At 47.1% G+C, this 18,680-nt stretch overlaps 1 protein-coding gene and 1 pseudogene across 2 annotated transcripts in view; both read right to left on the bottom strand.

Annotated features, from left to right (window-relative positions):
* Positions 1 to 18,205, bottom strand: part of PI4K2B (phosphatidylinositol 4-kinase type 2 beta) — a 43,905-nt gene extending 25,700 nt beyond the window's left edge. The window contains exons 1-2 of one of the 2 annotated variants that reach the window (XM_054485017.2): positions 17,741 to 18,205; positions 1,186 to 1,340 (exon numbers count right to left, since the gene is read on the bottom strand). In XM_054485017.2, the coding sequence (XP_054340992.1) occupies positions 1,186 to 1,340; positions 17,741 to 18,011 (426 nt within the window). In that variant the 5' untranslated portion in view covers positions 18,012 to 18,205. The remainder of the gene's footprint in view (positions 1 to 1,185; positions 1,341 to 17,740) is intronic. The other variant, XM_054485018.2, reaches the window with a different exon arrangement.
* Positions 3,034 to 3,128, bottom strand: LOC129036016 (U2 spliceosomal RNA; annotated as a pseudogene).
* Positions 18,206 to 18,680: the final 475 nt, after the last annotated feature.

Here is an 18,680-nt window from a genome sequence, read left to right as displayed (position 1 = left end):
CTTAGACAAGAACAAATCTTATTATAATTTTAAGTATATAATTGCTTTATAACACAATAAATATAATGCAATAAGGTCTGAGTCACTAGTAAAAAAGTCAACAAGATCAAATTAAGAAATCAAGCTTAGAATAAAGATTGAGAGATTGACAGTACCTTCAAATACATTTTAATCTTAAAAAAGGGACTATGCTTTAAAATCATTTTAAAAATAGAACTTCTATCTTTACAAAAAAAATTGGGTGAAATTATAAAAGTTATTCCCCCGGAGAAAAGAACTGCTCATTATGCATCATTCAGAAAGCTTTTAGAAAAAATAACATATTTTTGAAAAATTCTAGACTAAGTGGAGCAAAGTGCCACATCAACTTCTCTTTTCTGCTTTAGAATCATCCTGTGGTTCATTTCACTTTCACATTCCAATACTTTCAAACTTCAGATTGCTGAGCCTCCTTCCCCTGGTAAAATGCCAGAAAAGGTATTCACATACCTTTGAAAAAAAATCAAGTACTTTGGAAATGACATTAAACAAGTTTTGAAGGTTTAACCTTCCACCGTGTTTGGCTATTAAGGTTATAGACTTCCAGAAGATAAGGACTTGTGAATATATTTACTCAATAAGGCTACAGCTGAATGTGGCTATTCAATAAATGCTTGAAATCAAGTATAAAATAACAAAATAGCAAACTGTGACTTGAACTGATTAGCTCTGTTTCTAAACACTAGAGTGCTTTAGTAAAAGCAAAACATTGAGGCCAGGCACAGTGGCTGACACCTGTAATCTCAACACTTTGGGAGCCAAAGCCGAGGTTTGCTTGAGCCCAGGAGTTCAAGACCAGCCAGGGCAATAAAGGGAGACCACCATCTCTACAAATAATTACAAAAATTAGCCCAGTGTGGTGGCATGCAACTGTGGTTCCACCTACTCGGGAGGCTGAGATGGGAGGATTGCCTGAGCCCAAGTGGTTAAGGTTACAGTGAGCTATGATTGCACCACTGCACTCCCACCTGGGTAAGAGAGGGTGACCCCATCTCAAAAAACAAACAAAAACTGACCTTTATTTTGGAAAAGAGGTTACAATTAGACTTAATAGGAAAATATCTTTAGAAACTCACAATGATTTCATATTTAAATTAGTATTTACCAAAGTTTCCATTACATATAGTAGGTCTGTGAAATTCTCACCCTCTTAGGATCCTTCACAAAGTAACTTCCACTTGAACCTTGAGAGATTCTTTCTGGAAAAATTCCAACTTCTATTGCTTGCTCTGCTCTCAGTATAATATCAGCAAATTCTGGGTCATCCAAGAATGCATTCGTCTCTGAAGTACTAGTAGTTACTGCATTAAGAAGAAATACCAGCTATGAGAATGCTCATGATATGGACCTGTAATATGGACTAGCTTGCTGGTATTAGGATATAAGGTTCAGAAAAATGTAATCAAGATTTGTATAGACTGCTTCAATCCTCCTTCCTCCCCACTGCCTAACAACTCCCACTTCTCTTAAATTTCCAAATAATAACATGGGGGCGGGGGTGGGCACAGTGGCTCACGCCTGTAATCCCAGCACTTTGGGAGGCTAAGGCGAGTGGATCACTTGAGGTCAGGAGCTCAAGACCAGCCTGGCCAACATGGCAAAACCCTGTGTCTACTAAAAATACAAAAAATTAGCCAGGTGTGGTGGTGGGCACCTGTAATTCCAACTACTCGGAAGGCTGAGGCAGGAGAATCACTTGAATCTGAGAGGTGGAGGTTGCAGTGAGCAGAGATTGCGCCACTGCACTCCAGCCTGGGCAATAAGAGCAAGACACCGTCTAAATAATAATAATAATAATAATAATAATAATAACAACAACAACAACAACATGGGAGGAAGTTCACTGTTCATTAAAATAATAGTAATACCTCTCATTTCTTTGAATTTCGGTCCTGCAATGATTCTATCCTCCATCCTACTTCATCCTCTAGTTCCCCAATCATATCTCGGATCTTGTCAATACCAGTAACTGCAACCTCACCACACTTTCAATTTCAAGCACCTCCTGTTTTCCAGTTCAGTCCCTCCGGCACTCCAAGTCCAAATATTCTTCTGCCCTACTAGAACCTACAAAGGACTGCTCCCCCATGTCACTGGAATTCTCTCCCTTCATGTCCTTGTTTCCCTCCTCCTTGGCCAGCTTAAATTATGCTGGGTCTTCACAAAATCAACTCTTTCTTTCTCCCTTCATCATGGTCACCTGCAAAACTCCCAGTCCTGGTTAAACCCAACTGTCTACCAACTCCATGCCTGCACCAGGGCAGCGGAATTAAAGAAATGCACACCAGTCATTTTCTCTCCTCAAATTCCCAACACCTCCTCCTTCCATCCTCTCTCTCAGGAGAGGATCTAGCTTCCTATTTCATTAAGAAATAAGCAGCAATCACAAAATACTACGACCAGCCCCCAGCACTGCATTACCCACTACTTAACTTTGGAATGTCCCAGGTTCCATTCACAGTCCTCTTCTCTCCATTACCAACACTGATGACTCCCAAATTTCTAATTCAAGCCTGGACCTCTGCCCTAAACTCGATTACTGTATTTAACATCTCCACTTGGATGCGTAATAGACATCTCAAACTTTACTACCCAAAACTTCATTCTTCACCTTTACTACGCCTCCCAAAGGCTTCATCCCTACGTTTCCCATATTGCAGTTGCTGGCACCTCCAAATCTTCCAGTTGCTCAGGCCAAAAACCTTATAATCATCCATGATCTCACACGCTTACCCTCTACATCCAATCAGCAAGTTGTATTGGCTCTACCTTAAATAAATACCCAGAATCCAACCACCTCTTGCCACCTCCATTCCTTCCACATGATTCAGGTTACCATCGGCTCTCACCTCGATTATTCTAAGAGTCTCCTAACTGGTCTCCCTCTCTCACCCAGTCCCTCTCTATACCTAACAGAGAAGCTAGTAATCCTTTTCCTTTGTAACTTTTAAGTTCAGGGGTACAAGTGCAGGTTACATAGGTAAACTTCTATCTTGGGGGTTTGTTGTACAGATTCTTTCATCACCCAGGTATTAAACTGGTAAGAACAGATACTACACTTGATCTTAGCCAAAAGACCAAGAAGCAATCACCCAGGTATTAAGCCTAGTACCCATTAGTTACTGTTCCTGACTCTCCCTCCTCCTACCCTCCACCTTCTGAAAGGCCCTGGTATATGTTTTTCCCCTCTATGTGTCTGTGTGTTCTCATCATTTAGCTCCCACTTATTAGTGAGAACATGTGGTTGTTTGGTTTTCTGTTCCTGTGTTAGTTCGCGGAGGATAATGGCCTCCTGCTCCATTCATGTCCTTGCAAAGGACATGATCTCGTTCTTTTTTATGGCTCTTAAAATATACATCATGTCACTCTTTTGGACCAAGCAGCCCATTTATTTCCCATCTCACAATAAGTCTAAGTCATTATGACCCCCAAGACCCTTACCCAATCTCTAACCTGCACTTTACTTTTCTATTTAGCACTTACCACCTAATCTACTGTGTATTTATTTTGGGTGCTCCAAGAAACCAGGAAACTCCAAGACAAGAGAAACTCCAAAACGAAGACTTATTTCACTGCTGTATGCCCTGAACTTACAGAACTTATTATGTTCCTGGAACATAATAAGCACTTAATAAACACTTGCTGAATGACCTTGCCTTGACCACACCTAAGGGTTATTACTGGTCCTTTAAAATACAGAAACTAAAAATGGAGAACTAAAGATAAGAGAACTCATTATATAACCTTTTTTATTTAGCACAATTGAAGTATGTATGAAGTAAGTATGTATGAAGTATGTAACTTATCAAGTTTTCATTTCAAATAAATAAATCAAAATGAACTTTCTCTCTTGAGGGTTAGAACTATAAACCTAAACCTACCCATCTTTATCATATCTTACTCACTAACCAGAATATTTTCCAGAAAAAAATAGATGTTCACTGGCCGGGTACAGTGGTTCATGCCTGTAATCCCAGATGTTGGGAGACTGAGGCAGGAGGGTCACTTGTGTCCAGGAGTTCAAGACCAGCCTGGGCAACATAGTAAGACCCCATCTATACAAAAAATAAAAAGCTGGGTATAGTGGCATGTACCTGTAGTCCCAGGTACTCAGGAGGCTAAGGTGGAAGGATCACTTGTGCCCAGGAGTTCAAGGCAGCAGTGAGCCATGATCATGCCACTGCACTCAGCCTGAGTGTCAGAATAAGACTCTGTCTCAAAAAAAAAAAAAAGAAACTTGAAGTGTTCACAAATTTGGTGCATTGAACCCAGCCTCAGGGCTTTTGGCGCTATTCACGCATCAGGTCTTGAATTGGATGCCACTTTCTCTAAGTTTTCCCTGGCCCCTACATCTAGGGCATGGCTCCATGCCTCAGTGCACAGCTTTCCCCATCCAAGCACATATATACAGTCTGTTAGGACCGTTTGTTTTGACTGTTTCCTCCATTAGGCTATAAAGCTGTAAGAGGACAGGGCAGGTGAACAGGCAACCATCTAATACAAGTCACTATTGTTTCCTCCAAAGCCTTCATTTCCACTGCACCCAGTAGGCACTCAAAATATTTGATGAATTATGCATGTCTGCAATGGATGGAAAACAATGTATTTTATGCACTGGTTGAGAAATACTCTCCAACACACTGCCACTCATGGACTTTCAAAAGCTCACTTATGGAAAATGGTCAAAAGACATGGAACATCTACTCTGCTAAAACCTTCCTCTAAATTAAACCAGATTATCAGTATGTTGAACCTAGATAAGGCAATACAGATAGTGAGAGATGACAGCATGCTGGCAGCCCTCACTCACACTCTGCGCCTCCTCGGCCTAGGCACCCATCTGGCCGTGCTTGAGGAGCTCTTCAGCTTGCCGCTGCACTGTGGGAGCCCCTTTTTGGGCTGGCCGAAGCCGGAGCTGGCTCCCTCAGCTTGTGGGGAGGTGTGGAGGGAGGTGCAGGTGGGAACTGGGGCTGCATGCAGTGCTTGCAGGCCAGCGTGAGTTCCAGGTGGGCATGGGCTGGGCAGGCCCCACACTGGGAGGGGCTGGCCGGCCCCGCCGGCCCCGGGCAGTGAGGGGCTTAGCACCTGGGCCAGCAGCTGCAGAGGGTGCTGCTGGGTCCCCCTGGGCCGGTGCTGCGCTCGATTTCTCACTGGGCCTTAGCTGCCTCCCCACGGGGCAGGGCTTGGGACCTACAGCCAGCCATGCCTGAGCCTCCCCCCACTGCCATAGGCTCCTGCGCAGCCTGAGCCTCCCCGATGAGTGCTGCCCCCTGCTCCATGGTGCCCGGTCCCATCAACTGCCCAAGGGCTGAGGAGTGCGGGCATAAGGCACCGGACTGGCAGGCAGCTCCATCTGTGGCCCCAGTGCAGGATCCACTGGGTGAAGCCAGCTGGGCTCCTGAGTCCAGTGAGGACTTAGAGAACCTTTATGTCTAGCTAAGGGATTGTAAATACACCAATCAGCACTCTGTATCTAGCTCAAGGTTTGTAAATGCACCAATCAGTACTCTGTATCTGGCTAATCTAGTGGGGACTTGAAGAACTTTTGTGTCTAGCTCAGGGATTGTAAATGCACCAGTCAGCACCCTGTCGAAACAGACCAATCAGCTCTCTGTAAAACAGACCAATCGGCTCTCTGTAAAATGGACCAATCAGCAGGATGTGGGTGGTGCCAGATAAGGGAATAAAAGCAGGCTGCCCGAGCCAGCAGTGGCAACCCGCTCAGGTCCCCCCTTCCACACTGTGGAAGCTTTGTTCTTTTGCTCTTTGCAATAAATCTTGCTGCTGCCCACTCTTTGGGTCCACACCGCCTTTATGAGCTGTAACACTCACCGCGAAGGTCTGCAGCTTCACTCCTGAAGCCAGCAAGACCACGAACCCACCAGGAGGAATGAACAACTCCAGACGCACCGCCTTAAGAGCTGTAACACTCATCGCGAAGGTCTGCAGCTTCACTCCTGAGCCAGCGAGACCACAAACCCACCAGAAGGAAGAAACTCTGAACACATCCGAACATCAGAAGGAACAAACTCCGGAAATGCCACCTTTAAGAACTGTAACACTCACCGCGAGGGTCCGCAGCTTCATTCTTGAAGTCAGTGAGACCAAGAATCCACCAATTCCGGACACATTCTGGCGACCCAGATGGGACTATCGCCTATCGCCAAGCAGTGAGACTCGCCAAGCGGTGAGACCATTGCGCATCGCTGAACGAAGGGACTATCGCCTATCACCAAGCAGTGAGACTATCACTGAGTGGTGAGACCATCGCCTATCGCTGAGCGGTGACACTGTCACCTATCACTGAGCAGTGATTACCATCAGACCCCTTTCGCTTGCTATTCTGTCCTATTTTTCCTTAGAACAGGGGCTAAATACCAGGCACCTATCGGCCAGTTAAAAGCAACTAGCGTGGCCACTGGACTAAAGACACGGGTGTCAAGCTTTCTGGGAAAGGGCTCTCTAACAACCCCAGACTCTTCAGAGTTGGGAGCGTTGGTTTGCCTAGAACCAGCTTCCACTTTTCCTGTACTTCTGGGCTGAGCCGAGGGTCGACAGAGAGGAAAGCCATGCAGCTCCAGGGTCCCGACAACAAGTTGGTTGACCCTGCGGCCATGAGCGGAACTCTCAAAGGCATGTCGCCCAAGCGAGACTTGCCCATCTATCCTATCTATCCTGACCCTTACCCCCTGGGTCCTAATGCCTGCCAGACAAACTTCCTCTTGCCTCTCTTCTCCAAGGTTAGTCCCGCTTCTAAAAATTGCTACCTGTCTCTGGTGCTTCTCTAGTTTCTCCTATAAAATGACTTGTAGTATAAACTCTTACCTTCTTTAGGCACCTGGGCTCACCAATCAGAAAGACATAATTTTTGCCCAAAGCCCCATCGTAGTGGGGACTACCTGGAATTTTAGGATCCCTCCTCAGACTAATAGGCCTAACAAAAGCTATTCCTGAAGCTAGGATATGGGGAGCCTCAGAAATTGTATCCTTCCTATTCATATAAGTGAGGACAAAAGGTGTCACTCTTCCAACCCTGGAGATCCCTTCCCTCCCTCAGGGTATGGCCCTCCACTTCATTTTTGGGGCATAACATCTTTATAGGACAGGGGTAAAGTCCCAATACTAACAGGAGAATGCTTAGGACTCTTAACAGGTTTTTGAGAATGCGTCAGAAAGGGTCACTAAATCTTATTTTTCTCAGTCAGTCCTCCTTGTGGTCAAGGAGGACAGGCAAGGGTGCAGGTTTTTGAGAATGCGTTGGTAAGGGCCACTAAATCCAACCTTCCTCGATCCTCCATGTGGTCTGGTAGGAAAAGTAGTGTTTCTGCTGCTGCATCAGTGAGCGCAACTATTCCGATCAGCAGGGTCCAGGGACCGTTGCGGGTTCTTGGGCAGGGGTTGTTTCTGCTGCTGCGTCAGTGAGCACAACTATTCTGATCAGCAGGGTCCAGGGACCGTTGCGGGTTCTTGGGCAGTGGGAGAAACAAAACAAACCAAAACCACAGGCGGTTTTGTCTTTCAGATGGGAAACACTCAGGCATCAACAGGCTCACCCTTGAAATGCATCCTAAGCCATTGGGACCAATTTGACCCACAAACCCTGAAAAAGAGGTGGCTCATTTTTTTCTGCACTACAGCTTGGCCCCAATATTCTCTCTCTGATGGGGAAAAATGGCCACCTGAGGGAAGTACAAATTACAATACTATCTAGCAGCTTGACCTTTTCTGTAAGAGGGAAGGCAAATGGACTGAAATACCTTATGTCCAAGCTTTCTTTTCACTGAGGGAGAATACACAACTATGCAAAGCTTACAATTTACAACCCACAGGAGGACCTCTCAGCTTACCCCCATATCCTAGCCTCCCTATAGCTCCCCTTCCTATTAATGATAATCCTCCTCTAATCTCCCCTGCCCAGAAGGAAATAAGCAAAGAAATCTCCAAAGGACCACAAATCCTCGGACTATCAGTTATGTCCCCTTCAAGCTGTAGGGGGAGGGGAATTTGGCCCAACCTGGGTACATGTCCCCTTCTCCCTCTCTGATTTAAAGCAGTTCAAGGCAGACCTGGGGAAGTTTTCAGATGTCCTACAGGGTCTAGGGCAAACCTTTGACCTTGCTTGGAGAGATGTCATGCTACTGTTAGATCAAACCCTGGCCTTTAATGAAAAGAATGTGGCTTTAGCTGAAGCCCAAGAGTTTGGAGATACCTGGTATCTTAGTCAAGTAAATGACAGAATGACAGCCGAAGAAAGGGAAAAATTCCCTACCAGTCAGCAAGCCATCCCCAGTATGGATCCCCACTGGGACCTTGACTCAGATCATGGGGACTGGAGTCGTAAACATCTGTTGACCTGTGTTCTAGAAGGACTAAGGAGAATTAGAAAAAAGCCCATGAATTATTCACTGATGTCCACCATAACTCAGGGAAAGGAAGAAAATCCTTCTGCCTTCCTGGAGCGGCTATAAGAAGCCTTAAGAAAATATACTCCCCGTCACCCGAATCACTCGAGGGTCAATTGATTCCAAAAGATAATTATTACCCAATCAGCCACAGATATCAGGAGAAAGCTCCAAAAGCAAGGCCTGGGCCCTGAACAAAATCTAGAGGCATTATTAAACCTGGCAACCTTGGTGTTCTATAATAGGGACCAAGAGGAACAGGCCCAAAAGGAAAAGCGAGATCAGAGAAAGGCCGCAGCCTTAGTCATGGCCCTCAGACAAACAAATCTTGGTGGTTCAGAGAGGACAGAAAATGGAGCAGGCCAATCACCCGGTAGGGCTTATCAGTGTGGTTTAGGATGCTTTAAAAAAGACTGTCCAATGAGAAACAAGCTGCCCCTCATCCATGTCCACTATGCCAAAGCAATCACTGGAAGGTGCACTGCCCCAGAGGACGAAGGTTCCCTGGGTCAGAAGCCCCCAACCAGATGATCCAACAACACGACTGAGGGTGCCCGGGGCAAGCACCAGCTCATGTTATCACCCTCACTGAGCCCTGGGTCTGTTTAACTACTGAGGGCCAGGAAATTGACTTCCTCCTGGACACTGGCACGGCCTTCTCAGTGTTAATCTCCTGTCCTGGACGATTGTCCTCAAGGTCCATTACCATCCAAGGAATCCTGGGACAGCCTGTAACCAAGTATTTCTCCCACCTCCTCAGTTGTAATTGGGAGACTTTGCTCTTTTCACATGCCTTTCTTGTTATGCCTGAAAGTCCCACACCCTTATTAGTGAGGGCTATATTAGCCAAGGCTGGAGTTATTATCTACATGAATATGGGGAACAAGTTACCCATTTGTTGTCCCCTACTTGAGGAGGGAATCAACCCTGAAGTCTGGGCATTGGAAGGACAATTTGGAAGGGCAAAAGATGCCCACCCAGTCCAAATCAGGTTAAAAGATCCCACCACTTTTCCTTATCAAAGGCAATATCTGGTAAGGCCTGAAGCTCATAAAGGATTACAGAATATTGTTAAACATTTGAAAGCTTAAGGCTTAGTAAGGAAATGCAGCAGTCCCTGCAACACCCCAATTCTGGGAATACAAAAACTGAATGGTCAGTGGAGACTAGTGCAAGATCTTAGACTCATCAATGAGGCAGTAATTCCTCTATATCCAGTGGTACCCAACCCCTATACCCTGCTCTCTCAAATACCAGAGGAAGCAGAATGGTTCATGGTTCTGGACCTCAAGGGTGCCTTTTTCTGTATTCCCCTGCACTCTGACTCCCAGTTCCTCTTTGCCTTTGAGGATCCCACAGACCACAAGTCCCAACTTATGTGGACGGTCTTGCCCCAGGGGTTTAGGGATAGCCCTCATCTGTTTAGTCAGGCACTGGCCTAAGATCTAGGCCACTTCTCAAGTCCAGGCACTCTGGTCCTTCAATGTGTGGATAATTTACTTTTGGCTACCAGTTTGGAAGCCTCGTGCCAGCAGGCTACTCTAGATCTCTTGAACTTTGTAGCTAATCAAGGGTACAAGGTGTCTCGGTCGAAGGCCCAGCTTTGCCTACAGCAGGTCAAATATCCAGGCCTAATCTTAGCCAGAGGGACCAGGGCCCTCAGCAAGGAACGAATACAGCCTATACTGGCTTATCCTTGCCCTAAGACATTAAAACAGTTGAGGGGGTTCCTTGGAATTACCGGCTTTTGCTGACTACGGATCCCTGGATACAGCAAGATAGCCAGGCCCTCTATACTCTAATCAAGGAAACCCAGAGGGCAAATAGTCATCTAGTAGAATGGGAACCAGAGGCAGAAACAGCCTTCAAAACCTTAAAGCAGGCCCTAGTACAAGCTCCAGCTTTAAGCCTTCCCACAGGACAAAACTTCTCTTTATACATCACAGAGAGAGCCGAGATAGCTCTTGGAGTTCTTACTCAGACTCCTGGGACAACCCCACAATCAGTGGCATACCTAAGTAAGGAAACTGATGTAGTAGCAAAAGGCTGGCCTCACTGTTTATGAGTAGTTGCAGCAGTGGCCATCTTAGTGTCAGAAGCTATCAAAATAATACAAGGAAAGGATCTCACTGTCTGGACTACTCATGATGTAAATGGCATACTAGGTGTCAAAGGAAGTTTACAGCTATCAGACAACCGCCTACTTAGACACCAGGCGCTACTCCTTGAGGGACCGGTGCTTCAAATATGCACGTGCACGGACCTCAACCCTGCCACTTTTCTCCCAGAGGATGGGGAACCAATCGAGCATGACTGCCAACAAATTATAGTCCAGACTTATGCCACCCAAGATGATCTCTTAGAAGTCCTTTTAACTAATCCTGACCTTAACCTATATACCGATGGAAGTTCATTTGTGGAGAATGGGATATGAAGGGCAGGTTACACCACAGTTAGTGATGTAACCATTCTTCAAAGTAAGCCTCTTCCCCCAGGGACCAGTGCCCAGTTAGCAGAACTTGTGACACTTACCCGAGCCTTAGAACTGGGAAAGGGCAAAAGAATAAATGTGTATACAGATAGCAAGTATGCTTATCTAATCCTACATGCCCATGCTGCAATGTGGAAAGAAAGGGAGTTCCTAATCTCTGGGGGAACCCCCATTAAATACCACAAAGAAATTATAGAGTTATTACATGCAGTGCAAAAAACCCACGGGGGTGGCAGTCTTACACTGCCAAAGCCATCAAAAAGGGGAAGAAGAGGGGAGAACAGCAGCATAAGCGGCTGGCAGAAGCAGGGAAAGACCAGTAGGAAGGAAAGAGACAGGAAGTCAAAGAAAGAGACAGCGAGGAAGAGACAGAGAGACAGAAACAGAGAGGCAAAGAGAAGGAGACAGAGAGAGGAAGAAACAGAGAGTCAAAGAGAAAGCGACAAAGAGAAGGAGTCAGAGAGAAAGGCGGACAGACACAAAGTCAGAGAGTCAGAAAGAGAGGAAGAGACAAAGAAGAAGTCAAAGAGAAAGAAAAAGAGATGGAAGTAGTAAAGAAAAAACAGCGTAACCTATTCCTTTAAAAGCCAGGGTAAATTTCTGTCTACCCAGCCAAGGCATATTCTTCTTATGTGGAACATCAACCAATTCTACCTCCCCACTAACTGGACCGGCACCTGCACCTTAGTCTTTCTAAGTCCCAACATTAACATTGCCCCAGGAAATCAGACCCTATCAGTACCCCTCAAAGCTCAAGTCCATTAGCGCAGAGCCATACAATTAATACCCCTACTTATAGGGTTAGGAACGGCTACTGCTACAGGAACCGGAATAGCCAGCTTATCTACTTCATTTTTCTACTACCACACACTCTCAAAGGATTTTTCAGACAGTTTGCAAGAAATAACAAAATCTATCCTTACTCTACAATCCCAAATAGACTCTTTGGCAGCAGTGACTCTCCAAAACCGCTGAGGCCTGGACCTCCTCACTGCTGAGAAAGGAGGACTCTGCACCTTCTTAGGAGAAGACTGTTATTTTTACACTAAGCAGTACGAGATGCCACCCGGTGTTTACAGGAAAAGGCTTCTGAAATCACAAGGCCTTTCAAACTCTTATACCAAACTCTGAAGTTGGGCAACATGGCTTCTCCCCTTTCTAGGTCCCATGGCAGCCATCTTGCTGTTACTTGCCTTTGGACCCTGTATTTTTAACCTTCTCATCAAATTTGTTTCCTCTAGAATCGAGGCCATCAAGCTACAAATGGTCTTACAAATGGAACCCCAAATGAGTTCAACTAACAACTTCTACCGAGGACCCCTGGACCAACCCGCTGGCACTTTTACTGGCCTAGAGAGCTCCCCTCTGGAGGACACTACAACTGCAGGGCCCCTTCATCGCCCCTATCCAGCAGGAAGTAGCTAGAGCGGTCATCAGCCAAATTCCCAACAGCAGTTGAGGTGTCCTGTTTAGAGGGGGGATTGAGAGGTGACAGTGTGCTGGTAGCCCTCACAGCCCTCGCTCACTCTCGGCACCTCCTCAGCCTCGGCGCCCACTCTGGCTGCACTTGAGGAGCCCTTCAGCCCGCCACTGCACTGTGGGAGCCCCTTTCTGGACTGGCTGAGGCCAGAGCCAGCTCCCTCAGCTTGTGGGGAGGTGTGGAGGGAGAGGTGCAGGCGGGAACTGGGGCTGCGCATGGCGCTTGCGGGCCAGTGTGAGTTCCAGGTGGGCATGGGCTTGGCAGCCCCGCACTCGAAGTGGCCGGCCAGCCCCACCGGCCCCGGGCAGTGAGGGGCTTAGCACCTGGGCCAGTAGCTGCAGAGGGTGCGCTGGGTCCCCTGGGGCCGGTGCTGCGCTCGATTTCTCACTGGGCCTTAGCTGCCTCCCCACGGGGCAGGGCTCGGGACCCGCAGTCTGCCATGCCTGAGCTTCCCCCTGCTGCCACGGACTCCTGCGCAGCCCGAGCCTCCCCAACGAGCGCTGCCCCCTGCTCAATGGTGCCCCATCCCATCGACCGCCCAAGGGCCGAGGAATGTGGGCGCAAGGCACGGGACTGGCAGGCAGCTCTACCTGCAGCTGGATCCACTGGGTGAAGCCAGCTGGGCTCCTGAGTCCAGTGGGGACTTAGAGAACCTTTATGTCTGGCTAAGGGATTGTAAATACACCAATCAGCACTCTGTATATAGCTCAAGGTTTGTAAATGCACCAATCAGTGCTCTGTATCTGGCTAATCTAGTGGGGACTTGAAGAACTTTTGTGTCTAGCTCAGGGATTGTAAATGCACCAATCAGCACCCTGTCAAAACAGACCAATCAGCTCTCTGTAAAACAGACCAATCGGCTCTCTGTAAAATGGACCAATCAGCAGGATGTGGGTGGTGCCAGATAAGGGAATAAAAGCAGGCTGCCTGAGCCAGCAGTGGCAACCCGCTCAGGTCCCCTTCCACACTGTGGAAGCTTTGTTCTTTTGCTCTTTGCAATAAATCTTGCTGCTGCCCACTCTTTGGGTCCACACTGCCTTTATGAGCTGTAACACTCACCGCGAAGGTCTGCAGCTTCACTCCTGAAGCCAGCAAGACCACGAACCCACCAGGAGGAATGAACAACTCCAGACGTGCCACCTTAAGAGCTGTAACACCATGAAGGTCTGCAGCTTCACTCCTGAGCCAGCGAGACCACGAACCTACCAGAAGAAAGAAACTCCGAACACATCCGAACATCAGAAGGAACAAACTCCGGACACATCGCCTTTAAGAACTGTAACACTAACCATGAGGGTCCACGGCTTCATTCTTGAAGTCAGTGAGACCAAGAACCCACCAATTTCGGACACAACAGCACCAGTAGTTAAAACCATTTCTGCTGAAATGGACTTCAGGGAAGTTATAAGAACTCCCTCTATGAAATTAATCATTTTTATCACAGATATTGTTCAGCATACAGCATTCACCCTTAAGAGACTGTGACAGGCTACCCTTTGTCTGTTCTGTTTTGGTTCAAATAACCAGTTTATTTTAACTTTATAGACCCCATGATTGTGTTTCTCTCAAGTTAGCTGCTCAGTAATCTTAAAAATCAAATTTGTGGGTTGCCTGCATCAAGCATCTGAGGTACATCTTGTGTACTCTTATTCCAGGCTCCATCTTCTTCTCATCTTTCTTCCTTTTAAATGATTTTCTTATTCTGTTCACCTATTTATAAGCCACCATGAATCATTAAATGACTTACAAATTCACATTTTCTTTTACTTTGGCAGATCTTTGTGAATTCTAACACTGTTTTCTAACTGTTAGGCTCTCTAACAGGAGCTAAGTGCTCCTGATTTATATTAACTGGGACCTTGGAGAAGTCATTGTCACTTCTTTGTGCTTTTTTTTTCTCTTTTGAGACAGGGTCTTTTTCTGTAACCCAGACTGGAGTATAGTGATGCAATTATAGCTCACTGGACTCAGTGTAACCTGAAACTCATGGGCTCAAGCAATCCTCCTGCCTCGGTCTCCTGAGTAGCTTGGACTGCAGATGTGCCCCAAAGAGGCCTCCCAAAGTGTTGGGATTACAGGCGTAAGCCACCATGCCCAGCCTCTCTCTGTACTTTCTTAAAATGAGAACAAGGCCAGGCATGGTGACCTTGTAATCTCAGTGCTCTGGGAAGCCGAGGCAGGCGGATCATCTGAGGTCAGGAGTTCGAGACCAGCCTGACCAACATGGTGAAACCCATTTCCACTAAAAATACAAAATTAGCCAGGCATGTGCCTGTAATCCCAGCTACTTGGAAGGGTCAGGCAGGAGAATCCCTTGAACCTGGGAAGTGGAGGTTGCAGTTAGCCGAGATCACACCATTACAATCCAGCCTGGGCGACAGGAGTGAAACTCTGTCCCCCCACTGCCACCCCCACAGCCACCCACTGCCAAAAAAAAAATAGTACTCACATCACAAGGTTGGTTATGAATTAATATATATGAAGCATACAGAACTATGCCTAGCACATATTAACTGCTATGTAGGCATTAGCTATCATTACTACTGAATTCACTGATTAAAATAACTAGAAAAAGGAATGCACTAATGCTTCCACTTTGACACTGATCCAACAACACTATGGTTTATGCTGTTTGTAGGCTTTGTTAAATGCCTTGTTGAAGATAACAGACATATGACATTCTTCCACTGGCTAAAGTACATAAACCTCTTGCTTATATAAGTAAGAGTTAAGCATCATAAAAGATGTTCATATTAATCTAAAGGCAAGAATTTCTTGGAACTAGTGAGGTAGTTTCATGGAAATCGGATGGTAAAGGACAAATGAAGTAAATGGAGTCATTTAAAAAATAACTAAACTTAAAAATTATTAAATAACTCAATCATGAACATTTTAGTCTTTAAAAATTTTTTAAACAGTTTTCACAGAAACTATTTTAAAGTCCCATTAAAGGTAAAAACCTCCAAAATAACCACAGACACAATTATTTTATAACACTTGTGGACCCACGGCAAAACGGAAAACGGGCAGAAGATGAAAAAAGAACCAGGCTTCCTCCTGATTTATCACTTCCTGGATATTTGACTTCGGGCAAACCATTTACCTCTGAAGTCCTATGAGCTACCAGTCATTATCAGTTTATTAATTCTGAATCCTCATAACGAGAATAAGGGTTAATAACAACTAACTTGCTGTGCTGTTGTGAGAATAATTTTTTTTTTTTTTTTTAAGACAAAGTCTCACTCTGTCGCCCAGGCTGGAGCGCAGTGGAGCCATCTCTGCTCACTGCGACCTCCACTTCTCGGATTCAGAAGTGATTCTCCTGCCTGAGCCTCCCAAGTAGCTGTAATTACAGGCGCCCGCTACCATGCCTGGCTAATTTTTGTATTTTTAGTAGAGGCGGGGTTTCACCATGTTGGCCAGGCTGGTCTCAAAACTCCTCACCTCAAATGATCCACCCACCTAGGCCTTCCAAAGTGCTGGGATTAGAGGCATGAGCCATGGCACCCAACAGAGAATAAAAATTATTTATTTATTTATTTATTTATTTATTTTTGAGACAGAGTCTTGCTCTGTCTCAAGACAGAACCAGGCTGGAGTGCAGTGGAGAATAAAATTTTTTAAAAAAGATCTTAGCAAATTGTAAGCTGTGATACAGGTAAGATATTACCTTTAAAAAAGGTAGGAATTCTAAGAATCCATTTGTATTCTAACACTATATCCTCACTTTGAATTTTTGTTGTTGTTGTTGTTTATTTTTTATAGAGATGGGGATCTCGCTATGTTGCCCAGGTGGGTCTCAAACGTCCAGCCTCAAGCTATTCTCCTGCCTAGACCTCCCAAAATGCTGGGATGGGATTACAGGCCTGCCATCTCGTTGGCCTCTCGCTTTGGTTTTTTTCTAGCCTTAATACTGTTTGTTTATAAAATACCTCACTTTCACAGAACAAGTGCATTTTGAAGGCTTTAGGCTCTTTTAAAAATCCAGGTACACAAGGTAGCTTACACAAGGTAAGGGGCAGAAAAAGGCAAGCTAGCTATTTTACAGACTAAATTCTAAGTAACATATACCCAAATTGCCAATGTAGCTAGGCAAATGCAGGCCCATTTGTGATCTGGTTCCAGCTTCACATTGTTTGGTTAAACGTCAATGCATCCATCAGCTAACATTATAACGGGAGCAGAAGTTGGTTAAAGCTTAAACAATCAGACAAACAGCTCCCCTTAGGCTTCTCTGATTTATTTACTCTAGAATATGCCTGAATGTAACCTCCAGCTAGAACTTGAATGACCGATTCTATCCAAAATTTTTTAAACTGTAGAGGACACATTAGTGTACCACTAACAGTACATTTAAAATCTAACAACTCCAAAAAAACTAAGCAGTGTTAAAGAAACTTCCATTTTCTGTGGCTTTTAAGTTGTTATGTGTGAAGCGATAAACCAACGGGGTGCACAACATCTCATTTAATCCATCCTCACAACCAGCAGGGAGGTGTTACCATCGTCTTTTTACAAACAAGTCTGTCTCACCTCTAGCTGAGAGTCTTACAAGTCTCTTGCTATTTCCATCACATTTGTCCAACTCCACTCAACACGCCAGAAAAACTCACTTTATTAACAAATATCCAGGCCTGCACAGCATACCTAAATTTAACTTTCAACATCATTTCAACTGCCCTGTTTCACCTGAGGTTATCAGTCCGCTTGATAGCGAAAAGAGGTTTTTCGTTTGGTTTTCTTATGTATTAGAAGTAAATCAAGAAACAGAAACTAAACTGTAAGAGGGCAGGAACAGACTTTCAACTGCTTTTGCCCCCTGTGGCTAACGTCATAATAACAACATTTAATAGAAAAAGGTTTTGAAACGTGCCCCAGTGGCAACTGGATATTCTGGCTGTCCATCTCCTGTCATCCACTTTGCAAATTCACCACTCCGGGAACTTTCCTGAGAGTTCAAGGTTCTTAACTCAAAAGTCAAGTCCAAACTTGAGCAAGGACTTACGTCATTTTACAGCGTTAACCTCTCCCCAGTGTCGGTTTCTAGAAGTTTAGACTCACTTTGCGGGGAGGTCTAAAGAATCGGTTTAATGACAGCCACTGGCCTTAGGAGAGGGAGGTCCCGGGGAAAGAGCGAGCAGGCTAGGTGCCCGCGGTGAGGCTGCGGCTGCGGCTGCGGCTGGCCCCGGTCCGAGCTCGGGAGCTGCTGCCCAGCGAGCGGGGAAAGCCCGTCCACCTCGGCCAGCGCGCGCGGGAGACAGGACCGAGCCGGGCGACAGGGGCAGCCGCCAGGAGGGGCGCGGGAAGTAGGGCAGGGCCGGGTCGCACCTGAAACCCCGGGGCGGCTCCGGTCCAGGTCGGCGGGCGAACTCCGGGAGACCCCCACGTCCCCGGGCGGGAGGGTCAGCTCCTCGTCGCCGGCCGCGCCCTCCTCCCCGGCAGCGTCCAGCAGCCTCACGGCGCTGCCTGGGGCGCCTCTCCGCGGGTGGGCCCAGGCGATCCGCGGCAAAAGCGGCTCCCGCTCCCCATCCTCCTCCTCCTCCTCCGGGCTCCCGCCGTCCGCGGAAGCCAGCCGGTCGGGCTCGGAGGGATCCTCCATGGACTCCCTCTGCTCCCTCCGCGCTGAGACTAGATCAGAGCAGCCAGGTGCCAGAGACTGGGCTCTACATGGCGGGGAACGGGAGCGACCGGGTAGAACGGACGCCACCTCACCAGCGCACAGGCAGGCTTGGCGCCCGCCCAGCGGTTGTGCCGCCTCGCCGCCAGCCGCGCCCCACCTCGCGCCTCCGCCAGGCGCCACCCCCGCGCCTGCGCAGAAGAGTCGTGGCGGCGGCGGCGGCGGCGGCGGCGGCGGCGGCGGCGGCGGCGGCGGCGGCGGCGGCGGCGGCGGCGGCGGCGGCGGCGGCGGCGGCGGCGGCGGCGGCGGCGGCGGCGGCGGCGGCGGCGGCGGCGGCGGCAGGGCACGTGGGAATGAACAGGGGGCGGGGCTTTTGAGGGGGCAGGTGGGGTGGGGCAGCCACCTGCCTCCGTGAGCGCCGAGAGAAGCTGGGCACAGCTCGCTTTACTCCCAGTGGAGCGCGGGAAGCTGAGTAATTTTCAAAGAGGTGCCCTCCTACAACCAAAATCGGCCTCTCCGCGACAGAATTCTCTCTCAGTTTACCATAATCTATAACTATAGATTTAATTGTATGACATTTCTTTCCTCCACTAGACGTCCAGGAGGGCAGGGACCTTGTCTTTGTTCAGATATTCTTGATAGTGGCAGTTT

The sequence above is a fragment of the Pongo pygmaeus genome, chromosome 3 (assembly GCF_028885625.2).
Source record: "Pongo pygmaeus isolate AG05252 chromosome 3, NHGRI_mPonPyg2-v2.0_pri, whole genome shotgun sequence".
Taxonomy (NCBI): domain Eukaryota; kingdom Metazoa; phylum Chordata; class Mammalia; order Primates; family Hominidae; genus Pongo; species Pongo pygmaeus.
Note: the sequence above shows the minus strand (reverse complement) of the source record. Positions and strands in the feature narration are given on the sequence as shown.